Source organism: Arvicanthis niloticus, chromosome 17, assembly GCF_011762505.2.
Source record: "Arvicanthis niloticus isolate mArvNil1 chromosome 17, mArvNil1.pat.X, whole genome shotgun sequence".
NCBI lineage: Eukaryota > Metazoa > Chordata > Mammalia > Rodentia > Muridae > Arvicanthis > Arvicanthis niloticus.
The window spans coordinates 58,051,613-58,070,232 of NC_047674.1; the positions used below are offsets into that span (position 1 = coordinate 58,051,613).

At 48.6% G+C, this 18,620-nt stretch overlaps 1 protein-coding gene across 2 annotated transcripts in view; it reads right to left on the minus strand.

Annotated features, from left to right (window-relative positions):
* The window catches only part of Rftn1 (raftlin, lipid raft linker 1), a 200,759-nt gene that overhangs the window by 43,193 nt on the left and 138,946 nt on the right, over positions 1-18,620 (minus strand). The window contains exons 5-6 of one of the 2 annotated variants that reach the window (XM_034521773.2): positions 16,015-16,405; positions 7,382-7,585 (exon numbers count right to left, since the gene is read on the minus strand). In XM_034521773.2, coding sequence (XP_034377664.1) covers positions 7,382-7,585; positions 16,015-16,405 — 595 coding nt within the window. Of the gene's footprint in view, positions 1-7,381; positions 7,589-16,014; positions 16,406-18,620 lie in introns of both variants that reach the window. The other variant, XM_034521771.2, reaches the window with a different exon arrangement.

Sequence of the window (18,620 nt, forward strand, 5' to 3'; positions counted from 1 at the left end):
CCGGGTGTAAGCAGGACCACTTCAGAGTGAAGCCTCCTGATGTAAAAAGGTTAGCATCCACCATGCTATGGAAGGAATTCTATCTTCACTGTGCCTTTTACTAAGGTGCTTTCCTATGGTGCACAAGAACTATGTGCCCAGGTACTGCATAAATATTTGATGCCGACCTTTTGGCAAAAGGCCACCATAACATTCCAAGCTTGTGATTTGCAAGGACACGGGAAAAGATCCGCCACACCGTCTCTAGAGGTAAATCCTATGTACAATTCTCTCCTGTAGACATGTAGCCAGCCCGTCAAGTGCAGAGCCAAGATCAGACTGTGGTTCTGGGCTGTAAAGTATCTGGGACGTGCACACCTGGACAGGTGGTCAATTCAGCTAGTCTAATCTTAAACTAGAGCTATTTGGTTGTTCTTTGAACAATCTAAGGCAGGACTCAACTGTCCACATTCAGAGGGCCCTTATTTTGCACTTTGTGTTGATTTCTGTTGATTCCAGGTATGGCCCCAGCCAACTCTCTAACTCAATAACCATATCTGCATGGGTAATTAGGTTGTTATGTAATCTTCGAGCATAAACACTGTTGAACCAACCCCAGATCACCACTGCTGCCTTCTCTTGCCTCCCCCACCCTACCCCAACCCTGCCTGAGATCTGGGCTTGCTACCTTCCTGCATTCTTATTCAGAGAGCCAGTGATCACAGGAACTAGTCTGTAAGTTCAATGCCTAACAGACCAGTTAAGGATGTATCTTACTGACCAAATGTGTGTAACACCCCAACCAAAGCACCTTAAGGGGGAGGGTTTATTTGCCTTAAGGTTTGCCTTAAGGTAACCTTTCAGGTTACAGTCTATCATGGGAGGAAGTCATCACAGTAGGGCTTGAGGCAGATGCTCACACTGATTGTATCCTCAGTCAATCAGCTAAGGGCAATGGAGTCTGCTCAGCTCATTCTCTCTCTGTTCTATACAGTCTAGGAAGGATCTCAACCCAGTGGATGGTGCCATTCCCAGTGGATAGGTATCCCCACCTCAATTAACTTAATCACAGCAATCTCCCACAAGCATGCCCAGAAAACATTTCTCCCAGGCGCTCCCAGATATCATCAAGCTGACAATTGAGATTAATCATCACAGGAAGAAGCACTGCGTGTGAGGCGCCCTGTTAGACATGGATCACGGTTTCCCACTCAGTCCTCCCACGAGGAGTAAATCATCACTCTTGTTCAGCGAATATAGGAGGAAGGCCACAAAAGTTAAATGAGGGGTAGAGAGATGGCTAAGCAATTAAATCAATTCACACTTTCCCAGGGGACCAGAGTTTAGTCCCCAGCATGCACACCAGGTGGCTCACAACCACCTGCAACTCTAGCTCCAGGGGTTCTGATGCCTCTGTCCTCTACAGGCACATGCACACGCACACACACACCACACACACAGAGACACACAGAGACACACACACCACACACACAGGAATAAGTTAAAATAAATCTTGTTCTTTAAGTTAAATGATTTGTACATGTTTATGTGTATTGGCAAGGCCAACTACCAACTCATGGAATGTAGTTCAATTCCAGCGTAAGGAAGTATTTACTGAGCCACTCCAGGGAGCCAAATGGTGCCTGAGGAAACAGGATCAGGCAATGGATTAGGCTCACAAGATCCTGGGCTACCACTATGAACACTGCGCCACATTCCTTCTGCTTTGGAGTTTCGGGTTCAGAAACTATGATACTAAAAAAGTAACAGGTGCCAGCTCTCTGGAAGTGTTTACAAGGTATCTGTATGAACACATAGACATTTTATTTGAAATACATGTATTAAGGTTTGGATGTGAAATATCTCTGGAAGCCTCATATGTTGAAGGTCTGACTGACAGCTGGTGGGGCTTTTGTTAAGCAACTGGACCCCAAAAGCCAAGGCTTCATCGATTGATCCAGTGATCAACTCGTGATAACATCTCTGGGAGGTGGTGGAGGAAGAGGTGAAGACTAGCTAGAGGTGGGGCATACCAGTTAGTGCCAACCTTGTCCCCAGACCTTCTGAGCTGCATAAGGTGAGCAGTTTTCCTAGGTCATGGCCTCTGTAAGTGATGCCTCACCACAGCTCAAAGCCTCAGAGCTGGTTAACCATAGACTGAGGCCTCTAAAAGCACAGGCTACAACAGACCCTTCTTGCTCTTTACTCAGGGGAGTCGGGACAATAGTGGAGAGTTATCTAAGCCAGTGTACATATTTCTAACATGTGTAGCCTGCCTGCCTCAGATGACTGGATCAACTTGGTATCTGAAAAGGTGGCATAAGAACCCACCATTGCTTTGACTTGTGTGGCTAATTTGTTTGTTTGAGACAGTTTCTCTGTGTAGCCCTGGCTATTTTGGAACTGTCTCTGTAGACCAGGTACACTCAAACTCAGGGATCTGCCTGCGTGCTGAGACTAAAGGCTTGTGCCACCAGGCCTGGCTTTCTCTGTCTGTTTGTGATGGCTAATCTTGGTCAACAATTTAGCAGGTGGGGTTGGCTAAAACCCTGCTGCTACCATGCCCATGAGGCATTTTCTTAAGCTGATTATTGGAATCAGAAAGAGGGACTCTGAATCTGAGCTATCCTTCTTGGTGGCACCCCGTTTGCCTTCTGCCTGCTAGCCCTTACCCTCACTGACAAGTTCATCCATCTCCTGCTGCAGCCTGCATTTAACTCAGACTTCTTCAGGACTCCAGAGCCTGAAAAGCGGCAGCTTCTCAGCAGTCTTCTAAGACCACAGCCCCGGGTCAGGCACAGTGAGACAACCAGTATCGTGGACTGACGACATCCAGCAAGCCAGCTGAATGATCAGTTCCTCCAGAGACTCTGGCTACCACAGACTAGGGTGCAGCAGAGGCACCAAGGAGCCTCAGGATGATTTATTTCTTCAAAAGAGCAGACATAGGGGCCAGAAAGATGGCTGAGCTATTAGGAACACTGGGTAGTCTTACACAGGAGCTGAAGTTGGAAGCTCGTACATGGTAGCTCGAAACCCTCTGTAACTCCAGCTCCAGGGAATCCTGTGCCCTCTTCTGGCTTCCATGAGCACCAGATACAGATATGGCATACATACAAACAGGCAACCTAACACTCATACACATAAAATAAATTGCTTAAAGGGTCGGGAATAGAGACACGCCCAGTTAAAATGACCACTGCATTGGGCGGTGGTGGCGCACGCCTTTAATCCCAGCACTTGGGAGGCAGAGACAGGCAGATCTCTGAGTTTGAGGCCAGCCTGGTCTACAGAGTGAGTTCCAGAACAGTCAAGGTTACATAGAGAAACTAAACTCTGTCTCAAAACAAACAAACAAACAAAGTGAAACAACAACAAAAACCCTGTGCAATGTAATGGACAAGTGAACAGAACACGTCATCTAGAATATATTCTAGTCAAGTCTTCATTTGGAAAGCCTGCAGAACTACCTTCAAATATACAGGAAAGAATGGATAGAAAAAGAGGCCAGAAACCCACAAAGAGGCACTGTGAGTCACTGTAGGAAGTCCTTCAGTGGACACGAAACTGTGTTCCCTTCTAGCACCAAGGTAGGAAAATGTCTCTTCCAGGCAAAAGGAAAGATGCAGATGCCCTGGCCAGTACATCACTGGGCTGGACTCTGCTCCAGTAACCAGCTGTCCTGGTAAGTGTAAGTGTCCCAGGGGAGGAGAGGAAAAGGACAGCATGGGGGCCGGAAGGAATCAGAGTACGTGGAGAGCAAGAGGGAGGGTGCAGAGAGCATGCAGGGGTGGGGTGGGGGTTACAGGAGGAAATGACCACAGACAAGCAAGATAAATGGGGCCAGCCAGGACCATGTGGCCTTGAAGGGAGTTCCAAGGCAGAATGGGGGGGGGGGGGGGGGGAGGGGAGAGAGAGTAGTGACTACATAGCTGAGGCCCACTGACAGTGGCAGGGATTTGGCAGAGTCAGGCTATCTAGAGTGTCTCAGATGTACTGTCTAGACACCCGCTGACCATGCCCTGGGCTTCTGGGACCTACTTAACTCTCCATGCACAGTCAGCTCAGCACAAGGCTGTCCCTTCTCACCCTTCTAGAAACAGACTCACTAGCTGGAAAGCTGGAGAGCCCCCAGTGGCCAGCCACATGGTAGCCCAGGGGTTCATCCCTCATGCTCTCTCTGGTGACTTGGTACCTTCCCCTCCCCATCCCCAAGGGCCACCCAAAATCCATCTGAGAGGATAATTTCCAACCAAGATATCTATCCCTTCCCACCTCTCTCCTATTCTTTTTTTTTTTCTCCTTCCCACTTTCTTGACACCTCCTAGCTAGGAGAACCTGTCTCCACAGCTATCCCACAGGCCGAGTCCTAGCTCACAGGGCCTCTTTGAAGACTTGAAGGAACTGCTCTAAATGGATTGCAGGGAGAGGCAGCAGCAGGTAATGTAACAGGCCATTGTCCCCATGTTTCTCTCCTGTGCCACATGCCTGAGGGACTTGGAGTTAGACAGACCTCCAATAGACAGACAGATGGGGACAGGGCCAAACAGATAATAAAGATGGCAATTTTTCCTCTTCCCTGAACTCCTAACCTGAGACAAAGGCCTGGCAGCCATTTACCAGCCCCCTGACCAGTTTGACAAGTTCTAGGCCCCATCAGGCCATGCCAATCTCAATGTTGCTGGCCTATCGGCTTCCCTGTCTTTGTTCAAGATCACCAATATTAACTCAGGGGACGAGGACATCTCAAAGGCCATCAAACCCCACAGCCGTCAAGGGAAGACAAGATTTTGGAGCCCCGAGTGTTCCCTCTGCTTGGCTAGGAGGGTCTTCCTGTGTGCTTTACTCTGTGTACGTGTTTCTTCATCTCTAGTAAACAGCCCATCTAGCCCCTTAAAAGTTAATTCCATCTGAGATTTTCCCTGCATCTACCCGTTGTGCCTTTAAATTCCTGCCTTTTAATTCTTTAATTGGCCCAGAAAATGAACCCAATCAAGACTCCTAGTTGGTAACATGCCCATTTGGGGATTAATTAAACAACAACAAAAACAACCACCACCCCCACCACCCCCACCACCCAGGACAGGAAATTCTGACATGGAATGGACATTCTGGGAAGGTAAAAATGGAAGCTTTTTGTCCTTATTTGCAGGACAAAATTTTCACTAATTTTATAGCTCTGTGGAAAATACTTTTGAAGAGGAATGACCATTTAAAAGTCATGACAGACAGACAGACTGACTCTCCCCCTGCCAGGTTATTAGAAGGATGCTCAGCACGTCATTTCTCTTCATTTCTGGGAAAAGGTCGGGTGCCTGTTCTTTCCCTGGCTGGTGGAAACCCTCGGCTTGTTCAGAGCAGAACTGCCTTGCCACTAAGGCTACCCTGACTCGCTCTCCTTGTAACAGAAAGACACACTTAAAGCACCACCTTCCGAGGTCTGCTCCTGGAGTTCTGCCCCCAGGCTTTAAGAGCTCTGCCTTCGCAGAGCCTCTTCACTGCAGAGGTATGGGAGTCACTGTTGCAGGGACTGTTGGTCACAGGGGACATTTTATAATTTGTTCTCAAAGATGGAACGCTCGCTGCTGTACCTAAAGCCAGGGGCGGCTCTAACAGCATTTTAAACTTGTGGGGCCGACGTAAAGCCCCAGCAAATCTCTGTGCTTTGTGTGCAGGAGTGGAGAGGGAGGTGAGGGAGAGCCCAGAGGTCGACTCAGCCTAGATCATTAAGCTAGCATTAAGACAGCATCAGCGGCTCTGGGAGCTTACATGGTATTCTCTCTTGGGGGTTCAGATAATGGAGCCAAAGACATTCCTTTTGGTGCTCCAGTTTTGCTAAGAAAGACAAATTCCCCAGTAGCCTCCTGAGTAGCTACTAACAGCTGTTCATCTTTAAGATGTTAGTACAATTAGTCATAGGTTTGCTGAGGAGAAACGTAAAACCTTGTCTGTCAACCCAGACAACAGAAAAGGAACAGCTATTAGTGTCCCTAAAGAAGTGGGAGTTGATGGGGTCCTCCCTGGCATGCCTGGTACTGATGAAGTAGACTAGAAACACCTGCTTCAAGAACCTCCTGCCCCTGGTGTTTAACGGTGCATCTCTAAACAGCCTATGACAACCCCTGCTTCTGAGGACACTGGTGCCACCCAAAGGGGGCTTCCTTGTGCATCAAGGAGTTACTCGATCTGCCACTGGGGACTGACAGTTAACTAAATGTGTCCTCCAGAGCTGCACTCTCAAATCCGCTAGTCACACAGAGCTATTCGTATTTAAATGAACAAAAGTGAAATGAACTGTAAAATTTAGTTTCTAAGTCAAAGGTGTCCAAGATGGCTGGTGGCTAGGGGATAGCACAATCCAGAACATTCTACCATCACAGAAAGTTCTACTGGACAGCATTGTACTAGATGCTTTTCTTCGTAGCTCAGACATTCAGTGCTATTCACCCGCTCAACATGCCTGCTGCTGCTATAATGACCCATTGACCATATCACGGATAGTCAAATAGAAACAAGCAACGGCCTTGCATCCCAAATTGAGACCTGTCTGCGTTGTCATCATCCCAGGCTGTGAATCATCCAGAGCCTACACATGTAGAACAACAGGCTCTCTACTCTAAGAAGGCTTACTTGGTCCTTCACAGATAATACAGCATCTAAACTCCACTCCCAACCCTGCTCCTGTCCAAGAAGCTACACACCATCAACCCTGTCATCAATGCCTTGTCAGACTCTGCTGGGACCCACAGGCTTGTGTCACACCTCACTTCCTAAGACATCAGGCTGACTCACACCTCTGCCCAAGCTGGTGTGCCAGCCCCACACCCCAAACTGCTTCTTTATCTTTGAAGGTGGCTCAACTCACTGACAAGTTACCCCAAACTGTTTGTTTCTTGGCTCAAAAACATTCCCCACTGTGGATAGACTTTCCTTCTGCCTCAAAAGCGGACATCAATAGTGCTATTTCACAAAGCAAGGCCCTGGAGATGAGCCCACCTCTGAGGCAGAGTACTGGAACTTGCGTCCCAGCAGCACCTCACCAGAGCTCTGGGTGCTGCCATTAGTTGCAGCTGTCAGTTCCAAGGTGCTGCTGCTGGTACTGCAGATTGCAGTAGTGACAAACAATTTGCACTCCTGGAGTGGCATCTAAAGGGTGGGGTGGAATTAACAGTCCCAGAGAGTCACCTTTTTAAAAGCCTCCAAACCCACCATCTTCATTCAAGAAGACACCGGGTCACGGCAGAGGGTCTAGCCTTCAGGCGATCTGCCCGAGATATGCTAATCAGAAATCAAATGCAGTGTGTTTATTGACTATGTGGCTTTCTGGATGGAGGAGGCTGGAAAGAAGAGCCAGGATCAGAAGAACAAGCAATGTGGTAAAAAGAGGTAAGGCATTCCGTACCGTTGGCCATGCCAAGCTGGAAGACGGCGTTCACCAGCACACCGCCTTTCCGGAAATGGTCACTCATGTGCTCCAGCCAGCTGGCGTCCAGACTGCTCACTGTCTGGCCGTTCTTGGAGACCTGGAGGGGGATGGTGACCGGGTAGTACTGCCGACATTTCTGCTGGCTCTTCTGTCTGTTGAAAAAGGTGAAGATCTCCATCTCTGCTGGGATTCATAAAAAGGATGAAGAGAGAGGTTAGCTCACAGAACCAATTTGCTAAACTGGGTTCAGTGGACTCTCCCTGGAGCCTGAGAATGGTATCAGCTGTGAATCCCTGAGGCCACACTCTTGCCAGATAATAAAACTCCGCTTTCAGCAGTAACTGAGGCTGCTTTCAGGGAGGAGGGCCTCAGAGCTCGAGCTTTGGATGGAGACCGCTTTTGCTCTGAGACAAGGTCTCATGCACTCCAGGCTGGACTCAAACTTGCCATACAGTCAAGGATGAACCTGAATTAGGATCCTCCTGCCTCTGCCGAGCTGGCACCTGTATTGCGGGGATATGTTACCACACCTGGCTTACATGGTTTTGGAAACTGAACCAAACTCCTGCGTGTCAGGCAACTAGTCTACATCCCTAGGGGGAACTAGGTTTTGAATCTGAAATATAACAGATAACTTGGAATTAATTTACATTGTTAAGCATTTTGGAAGAAGTGTGTTTCTAGAAATATGTAAGAAATAAGTGTCTGTGAAGGAAATGTAAAGTTAGTCATAAAAGGGGTGGGTGTGGGGGGAGATTCATAAAAAGAAAAAATAAATAAATAAAACCACTTCTCTAATTCCAGGAACCTTTTTACATCCCTGAACGTGCTATTTATAAACTGCAGGAGAGTTTCCTGGGGCCAAACCCATAATACTCAATCAAGTACATCAAGTACATTGATATGTAAAAATAAATATGTTCCTGTAAATGGGGGTTCCTGCCTGGAGTAGCAGGTCAGCTCAATCAGCCAGGCAGGCCCTGGGTGTGAAGCGGGGCTCTCCACTCTTTCATTTATAGCCCAGAAATCAATAAACCCTAGCAGTCGGCAGCCGACTCGCACCTGCTGTTTATGCTGCCAGCCACGGTTAGCGGGAACCGCTGCCAGGAGCAAATACCTGGAATTTCAATATACACTGGAGAGTCTATTTTTTTTTTTTTCCACCATTCATTTAGTCAAGCTATCAGAGCTGGCCCAGCCTGGAAAGCCTTGCTTGCACAGGCTGGTTGGGAATACGCACTGGCTGCCAAGACATCTTTCGAAGTGATAAGGAAATCCCCACCATCTTTTAAACAGAAAACTTAAAGGTCATACACAATGACTGGCATTAAGGAGAAGCACAAGTCATACATGTGTTCTGGATATGGTATGACACCTGCACTTAAACTCTGGGATGTAGGCTTCCAAATTTCAGGAATGTGCCGTCTAAGTACTAGCTGGTAAGTGTGCGTGTGCTTATGCTCCTGTGTGCCTGTGGTGTGTGTGTGTGCCTGTGTTGTGTGTGTGTGTGTGCCTGTGGTAAGTGTGTGCCTGTGGTGTGTGTGTGTGTCTGTGGTGTGTGAGTGTGTGTGCCTGTGGTCTCACCCCCCCCACACACACAGACACACACACACAGTCTTACATGTTTCATTTGTTGCTTTTTGCCTATTGCCTTGAGATGCAACCGCTCACTAAGCTTGCCATTTAGGCTAGACTGGATGACCAGAGATTTCCCAACTTCTGCCTGTTTGCAACCCTCAATACTGGTTGCAAAAACAAACAAACAAACAAACCAAAACCTGGTTTAGAGGTACATGTAGCTATACCTGGTTTATAGGCCCGTGTAGACATGTCTGGCTTTTTACCTGGGCTCTGGGGATTCATACTCAAGCTGTCATGTCTGCATAGCAAGCTCTCTTCTCTATGGCTCCAACTCCACCTACACTAATTTATTTTTTTAAATACTGGTTCACTTTCCTTTATTTAAATAAAAGGATTTTAAAGGAGAGTTTGCTTCTTGAGCATAGAAGAAACCATTCCTGCTTGCTATACTGGGACATTATGTAACAGCAATAATCAGGTTCATCCTTAGAACCCTGAAAAGTTTCTTACGTAGGAGCTGCATTCTAGAACAAAGGAAACCTCCCAGTCCCATCTGGTCAAGCACTGGAGAGGTCCCTGAATCATGAGACCCACTGTCACTAACAGCTGAACTGACAGGGAGTTTCATCCAGCTATCCCATCCAACAGAACCAGTGTCTGTCTTTAGAAACTGCCACCCGAATTGTGTACAGCAAATGCAGCTATGGCATTAGCCCCAACCCAACTTCCTTCTCGTCTACCTGCCTGACCCAAGATGCTGTCTCTATTCCAGAAAAGTTTCAAACAAGAAATTAGGTACTGGTGCGTGCAGATCCAATCACCAGACGATGCCACGATGATGAAATGGGGTGACAGAAGACAATGTGCGAGGCGAGGAAACAAGCTGGTGAGAGAGGCTGGGGTGGGAATACTGGGTGATTCGGTGTCTCCCAGTCCTAGGTGCCTCGAGTTCAGTAGCCAAGGAAGGGAGTCTGATCTGGTGCATCCTTGGATCCTTCCAAGCCGACCCTCCACGCTTTCCCATGGGAGCAGTTGACACTACTGAGATATACATCGTATGGGTTAGCTGTCATGTGCTGTCTGAGCTCACTGAGAAGCTGAGTCTGCCTGCCTCCATTGTTTGTCCCAAGTGTCCTCCAGGAACAGTTGTCGGGAGGGGCTCTCCTCCCAACTGTGACAGGGAGGACAGAACAGCAACGAAGCTGGAGACTGAAACAGTGTCCTTTGAGAATAGACAGATGCAAACTTTTACCAACAGATGTTACTATGGCTTTATCCCATGATAGGAATAGGCCCACAGCAGGGACAAGGAGCCAGTTCAGCCATGGGAAGCTAATCCATGGAGAGGAAGCTTGCTAGAATTCTGCCTGCCTGCCTCAACTTCCTCCACCAATTTCTGTTGACGTTTTAATGATGTTTTGTTGTCTGTTTATGTAAGTATTACCTATCATCGATTTGCTATTTAGTCTTTTACTTTGGCTTGCTGCATACTTAATAAACTCACCCATTCAAAACCAAAATTATGGCTACCATAGAACATTCTGTAGCACCTACAGAACACAAAATACAAAATAACACTGGAGAGAGAGAGAGAGAGAGAGAGGAGTAGATATGAGGAGATGAAGCAAACAAAGGCCATATTAATGAGCAGTTACCACAGGGCAGCTGTGGCCTCATCAGGGACCCAGGACCACTGATCGACCACACCTCAGATGCATCCTCTAAGGATAAGACAACTGAGGTGCCTATCCGCTTGGACTGAAAGTCACTCCTGAAGCACTGCAGGCCCTATGGTCAGTTACAGTTAGGCACAAATGCAACAGGAGTAACTGCTCAGAGCTGCTGCTGCTGCTGCTGCTGCACTGTAAGAAGGAAGTGGGAATTCAGTCGTGGCCACAGCTGGTAGCACTTGAGCACAGAGAAGACCATCTTCACTGACGAGGTCCAATGAGAGCACCACTCTCCCGAAACCATCACGAAACAGAGAACGAGTAAGGCTGGAATGAGAAGTGAAGAGGCCGTGGTGGTGGAGGGAAGTAAGGCGGAGAGGGCCGGCAGCATTTCCAGATTTCCAGGCTCCATCTCCCCAGCGGTAGGGCTGCAGCCGGAAACAGAAGTATGTTTTTCAGGAAGGAAAGGAGAATGCCATATGAAGAGATACAGAACAGTCAGCAGCAATGGGATACCGGGGGAGGCCTGATCTCAGACACACAACCCTTTAGTCAAATCAATCCTATCTGGCCAAGCGCAGATAGGGACACCAGCCAACAGAAACTACCCCCAAAACCACATGTTTCGATGCTCCCATGCTCCCCAAACTCCAACACATTTCGTATGTGAGCAGGGACCAAGGATCTGGAGAGCCCTAGGTTTGTGTTTAAATGTTCTCTGTTGCTCTGTAACTCTACCACGACCCCAGCTGGAAGCCTTTTCCAGACGTGGGAAAGTCCCAGAGGAAGCCATTGTTTGTGAGACTGGCTGAAAGACTAGGCTGGCAGAGCAGCCAAAGAGCACCAAACTGTCTTCTTGTCCTGCCCTGTGACATGGGGCCTCGTCACGTATCATTTGGAACTCTTGTGCCCTCCAAGGTCCCTCTACTACAGTGGGTGCCTCACATGTTTGTGACTGACATGAGCAGGATAAAGGGAGAACACGGAGACCTGGGCTGGGGACCGGCTAAGCCCAGCTAGGCTGATGGTCCTTGCCATGCTGTAGGCAAGTGGGCAAGGAAAAGGTATGCTGTTCTGAGCGCCTGGCCTGGGCCTGAGTTGAGCTATGGAAGCTTGCACCTTGTCTGCATTTATGGAACCAGAGAGGTGGAGCTTGTGAAGGAGTCACAGGGATGGTTGGATTTCAGTATCCAAGGAGAGCTGTGTTTCGGGGGAAATAGCACTGAGAATTGGATCTGAATTGTGGACATCGTAAGTCAGACTTGGGGAAGTCAGTAGAATTGGAGAGCCAGGCATAGCTGGGTGGGGACTGACAATGCTCAAGTCATGGGTAGGGGGAACTGAGACGAACGACTTCCATTAAGGCAGGGCTGCTGGTGCAGTGATGGGAAGGTTCACAAAATCCCTGAATCTGTGGAGAGCTGCTCACTTCTCGCAGGCACGGTGCCAGCGCAGGACACCTCTGAGCCAGCGTGAGGCCACCTGACACGGCAGCGAAGGAAAGAAAACAGTGCACGTAAAGGCACAACCGATGGTAATCAGTTCACAAACACACAGCAGACCCAGGCATAGAGACCTCAGCCAGGTGTGTGCCCTCCCGCCACACCTGTCGCTCTCAACTTACACGGCAGGTTCAGGTGTATCTCTCAGAATCCTGACAGTGAATGGCAGAGCCCAGAGTCTTTGAACCCTCTCAGACCCTGGGCTCATGCCCCAATCTAGTAAGAGGTTAATTTACTAGAATACAAAGTAGATGCTGGTGGCCACAGTTGGGGACATTTGTTCATAGACTCAGCTGGAGCCTAGGAGCAAGTGGCTCAGGTGGAGGAGACAGAGTGACAAGGTCTAACTGCTTCCGTGAGCTCCGGGAATGAAAGCACACGGCACAAGAGCTCCAGGCCTCAAATCTGACTGCCAGTCATCTCACCCCTGCTCTGGCTGGCACACCCAAGTGGTTCTTGCTTCTTGATCAAAGGTGTTGTAAGGAGTACTGGGGTGTATCACACAGTGACCTCATATCAACAGGAAGTCCCCAGACAAGAAATCCAATTAATGAACAAGAAGATTTAGAAGGGTGTAACACCTGGACCACCATGCAGGGATGGGATCAACCCACCTGCTCTCCCTGGAACATCTGCAGCACAATGCAAGGATGAGGTCAGCCTACCTGCTCTCCCTGTAATCCCTGGACCAAGATGGAGGGATGGGGTCAGCCCAGTCATTTTCCCTGTAGTTCCTGAAAGATCATTGTGAACTGTCCCTGACTGGATCCACTGCTAGCTGCTTCCTACATAGGAAACAAATCAACAGGGGCAAGGAGGGAGGCAACCTCTAGAATTTTTTTAAATTGTCTTGCTGTGCTTGTAGGCCTGGTAGAAAGAGGCTTAAACACTTCAACCTCCTTAGGAAGCTGGGGATGGGCTAAGAGAAAGGCAAGCAGAGAGATGAGCAGGGTGAAGCTGGGGTTGGGTGCCCTGTGAGTGCTTTCAGGGCAGGGCAGTGAACGGACACCTCAGGGAAGGAAACAGCTAAACTCCCTAGGGAAAGGCTTAGGAGAGAAGCTGGGGTCAGATAAGGGCTTTGATCTGTGGAGACAGGGTCCTTGGATATCCAGCCTTTAGGAAGGGAACTTTCCTTATCTGTGATCTGGGAACCACAGTAGTGTCTCCTGTCATAGTTGTGGTGAGGGTAATCGAGATAACACCTGGGGAAAACTGGACCAAGGCCCTCCGCTAGTAACTTGTGTCTACCAACTGACTGTAAAAAGCTGGAGAGGGAAGGAGAGTGCTGTGGTGGCTTGCAAGGCAGGGTGGGGGTGGCTGTCTACGTGGGGAGACTAAAATGGGCTTTGTGGCCCATGGCTCTGGCCTATCCACAGCTGGAAACCCACTTTCCACTTCACTGTTGGACTGAGGCCTCCATGACATATTAACCCACCAGTGCTCAAAGGATTTGAATTTGCAGAAGAGGACAAGGACCCCAGGAAATGGAGGCTGCAGGCCTAAGTGCTCTGGGCATTATGAGAGGGCTTGGTTCCAATCTTCAGCCATAGCAGAGCCTGGGCAATGGAGAGAGGCAAGGAGGCATAGAGCAGAAACAGGGCACTGGACATCTGGGAAGGGTCCTAGGAAAGGCCTCTCAGGGTTAAAGGTCAAACACAGAAAGAGAACCTTCTTGAGGTCTAGGAGAAAGGTATGTTCTAGAATACAGGATCCACATTCCTGTCTCATTTCTTCTTAAAAGTCAGGATTCTGTGAGGGGTAGCACTGTGCAGCTACGGCCCTGAATAACAGCTCACATGGCGAAGTTAGGGGCATGTATCTGGACAAGACTACCACCTAGCTAAGTGTACACAGACATTGGTTTCTTACCCATGGTGCTGTGTTGGGAGCCGACTTTAGTAGAAAGCAGCTAGATCAACTTTGCAGCCATCTGGAACCATATACCCTGATGAAAGACTTGGTTTTCAAAAGCCTATAACAGCTGAAGCACACTCTGATAACTATATTGTTTATCCCACATAGCTTGTTTTGCTGTTTAGTGACCTCAGCTGTATGGTGCACGTGGCATGAGTTCATGGGCTCCTGGCAGGGTTTATAAGCTGCACCCGGGAAGGGCTCGGGGGCTCGCCATCTTGACTACCAACTGCTAAGCATCCTGAGTAAACTGCTGTGAGAAGGAACCGGTTGTTCCGTGTCTTAATTCCTGCTGGTCAGGGTTGGTGCGGTGCATTTGGTGGCCCCGTACAGGACGTTAAAGTCCCGGGGTTCCAAAACTCTCAGCGGACAGGGCGGTCGACCGAGACCTTAGCGACAAAGTGTTGAGGCAGAGTGTGGGCCTCAACAGTGCTGCTTGTCTCCAGTGGCTGTATCCCTTCCTCCTGGGTTTCATGTCTCACCTAAGTCCTCATCATCCACATGGTTCCACAGTCACCCTCCTCCTCGGAATTCAGCATGCTCAGCCCCCAGCCCCAAGATGGAGCTTCCCAGGACCCTCACACCAGATCTAAACCTGAGCTACCATTAGGGTGAGATGGTAGTCTACCTCAGTGAAGTGAAAAATCCTGTCATTAGCTCTAAACCAAAGATCAAGGTCTTAAATAAATAAAAGTTCTACTATATCTCAGAAATGAGGCATCTCCCACCCCCATTTCAGGGAAACACTGCTATTAGAGCTCAGATCTGACCATCCCATAATTTTCTTCTCAAGAAGTACTGACATAGCAAAAGATAAAATAAAATAAAATCAACTCACTTCCCCTATTCTCCAAGCACCCGTATCACTTGCAAGAGGCCAATTTCAAACACCAGGTAATACAGAGCAGAAATGGTCACTGGGACATGATACAGAAAGGTCTAAACAGATGCCCTACTGCAGCTTTGTGGGTATTCTACTGTCAGGAAACTCGTGGTCACCTTCCAAAGGCCAGAGAGGGCCCCACTGCAAACATAAGGACCCACATCTCCAGGCAAAAGCAGAGAAAAAGGAGACTGTGAGATTACAGAAGGCTTCGGGAAGACTTTTCGTTCTATTACACTGGAAAGACCAAGTAGAGAGGTGGCGTGAGTGGTGTCAACCCTACCTGTGGTCCTATGCCAGGGGTGCCAGCTCCCAGCCAGAAGTGGTAAGAGAGCTCACCTGAATCATAAGAGTGCACAGAGAACAGAGAGATGGCCCCTTTAGAAGATGGCACAGCGTCTGGTAACTGGGAAGTATTAATAAATGCTACCTGTTGTGGGTGGGTTGCTATGTGACATCTCAATACAAATGGCCATTAGCACTGACAGAGAAGACCCGCAGTGGTGACAAAGTGTTTTCTCAATGGTGCCCATCTGTCAACTGTATGTGCTTCTTGCAATCAGGATGTTTCCATACGAGCAAGCAGAACCACTACTCTTGCATGGTACGACCTCCCGAATTCTCACTCCCTTGTTTAGGCAGACATTCAGAAGCACAATGTCCAAGCTCACTGGAGAGTGGTTCATACTCTGTGTGTGTGTGTGTGTGTGTGTGTGTGTGTGTGTGTGTGTGTGTGTGTGTAGAAGTCCCTGGCAACCCTGGAACACTGAATGAGACTATTTCAACCAGAAGCCACTTTTGGAGTTCCCAAAAGTCAGTTTTGTTGGGCTCTGCTCACCCCACACAGTCCACAGTTGCAGTGGGTGAACAGCTGCAAAGCCCAGAGTGGGTGAACAGCTGCAAAGCCCAGGTAGCCACTTGATAAATTTTCTCTTGTTTGATGTACTGCTGTGTCTACATACTAATTTCATTTCCTTTTCCCTGAGAGGCCCCCGAGGAATACTGAAAAGCCGCTAGCCTCGCTTTAAGCATGCCAGAACCTCTGGCACTGACACTTACTCCTGGAGGACAGCTCTTCATGCCCATTTGAGGGGTCACCCTCTGATCCATCCAATGTTGGCCTCAAACCCTGCAGTGGAAACTCGCCAGTCTCATTCTCTTCTGAGGGAGAGGGAATGCCAGGCTGCTGGGCACTGGGTATCTCCCCTGTGGATCCTGGGTTGGGCTCTGATCTCCTGTTCAGTCCTGCAGTGGCAGCATCCGTATCTGCAGCCTTTGGGGTATCATTTTCCAATGGTGAGTGGTCCCCAAAGGTGCATTTCACATCCCTGGCATCTTCAACACTGTTGGCAACAGGCACGAGATGCCTGCTGCCTGTCGAGCTCACAGAGGACTGGTACTGAGGCACCACACTAACGAACTTCAAGCCTCGACTTGCGGCCTCCTGTACCTGGGAGACAAAGGAGACAAAGGAAATTTTGTAAATGGGACACGGCCAGGCACTGAGACCCTGTGCATTCCCAGTGTCAACACAAGCTGCAGAGACCTGAAGGGGCAAGTCAGGCCTGGTGGGTCTCTCACTGCTGCAAACATTTAAGCATTTGGTTACTTATTGAAATTCATTCTCTCTCTCTCTTTCCCTCCCTTATTCCCTCATTTGTGTGTGTGTGTGTGGTATGTGGTGTGTGTGGTATGTGTGGTATGTGTGTGGTGTATGTGTGTGTATGGTGTGTGGTGTATGTGTGTGGTGTGTGTGTGTGGTGTGGTTGGTGTGTGTGTGTGGTATGTGTGGTGTGTGTGTGGTGTATGTGTGTGTATGTGTGTGTGTGGTGTGTGTGTGGTGTGTGTGTGGTGTGTGTGTGTGTGGTGTGTGTGTGGTGTGTGTGTGTGTGTGTGGTGTATGTGTGGTGTGTGTGTGTGGTGTATGTGTGTGGTGTGTGTGTGGTGTATGTGTGTGTGTGGTGTGTGGTATGTGTGGTGTGTGTGTGGTGTGTGTGTGGTGTATGTGTGTGTATGGTGTGTGGTGTATGTGTGTGTGTGGTGTATGGTATGTGTGTGTGTGTGTGTGGTGTATGTGTGGTGTGTGTGTGGTGTGTGTGTGGTGTATGTGTATGTGTGTGGTGTGTGTGTGTGTGTGGTGTGTATGTATGTGTGTGGTGTGTGTGTGGTGTGTGTGTGGTGTATGTGTGTGTATGGTGTGTGGTGTATGTGTATGTGGTGTGTGTGTGTGTGTGTGTGGTGTGTGTGTGTGTGTGTGTGGTGTGTGTGTGTGTGGTATATGTGTGTGGTGTGTATGTGTGTGTGTGGTGTGTGTGTGTGGTGTATGTGTGGTGTATGTGTGTGGTGTGTGTGGTGTGTGTGTGTGTGTACGCCATGTTACTCACAGTTATGAGCTGCCTAACACAGATGCTGAGATCTGAACTCAGGCCCTCTGCAAGATCAGCAAATGTTCTTCTTGCCTGCTACCTCTTTACTCTTTTTTTTTTTTTTTAAATTTTTTGAGACAAGGTGTCACTATGAAGCCTCAACTTGCCTTGAACTAAAGATCCTCCTAAGCCTGTTCCCTTAGTGCCATAATGTTTTTTTCTTCTTTTCCTTTTTTTTTTGTGTGTGTGTACAAATGCATATGTGTGCACTTGAGTATAGAGACCAGAGGGCAATATGAAGTTGATCTTTCCTTGATTGCTTGCTACCTTTATTTTTGAAAAAGCAACTCATCTATTTGTTTCGGCTGACTGACCAATGAGCTCCAGAGAGCCACAGCTCAGGGGACCCACCGGTGTCTCTACCCAGCACCCAGCAGTAGAACTACAGCATGCATAGCCATGGTCCATCTTTAACCTGGGTTCTGGGGACCCCAACTCAGGTCCTCATGGTTTTGTGGAAGGCACTTTACCAGCTGAGTAGCTCCCTGAATGTTTTAATTTCATTTGTCATGAGTCTGGAAAAAGGCTCTGAAAGAATAAACTCAGACAAATAGAATTTGAAGCAGAAAGTCCACATGGTGCCAGTTTATATTTTTCTCCTCCACCTCCTGCTTCCAGCCCAGGAGTCTGGAGTACAAACTCAGCACGGCTGCTCTGTGTGCCCTCACTGCTGGGTGGCAGCACACGATCCCGACAGCCTCCTTCTGTAGGCAGTACATGAGGCAGAGGACCTAGGTGGAGAAGCTGATGGGCATCTATCCCAGTGCTGACTTCCCTCAGGCCTGAAGGAAGCCATGGTACCCTCAGAGCACCCACCCCTGACCCACAGCTAATACTAGGCCCTTAGACCCCCAAGCTCTGGTACATACCATCTCATGCAAGGAACCAAGAAACTATTCCCTCTCACTCCCTGAGCTCAAAAGAGGAACATGGCCATCTATCTACAAGGCATCTTGTGACACATGACCTCTCCGTGAAACCAGCCCCAGGCAGCTGAGTTTAGTAGAAAAGACACTGAAAGGAAAACTGGAAGTAATAGCAGAATGAAACCAAGCAAACCAGCTGAAACTAGGAGGTGGTCTTTTGGAGATTTCCCCAGCAAGGATGCTCAGAGCCATGGGACCAGTGAGCAAGGAGGAGAGCTTCGGAACCATGGAAATCTTAGTCTCTGACCGCTAAGTGGATGATCTCAGGAACCCTCAAGGCTTCTGCAGTGCTCAGCTATAACCAGGAATCAGC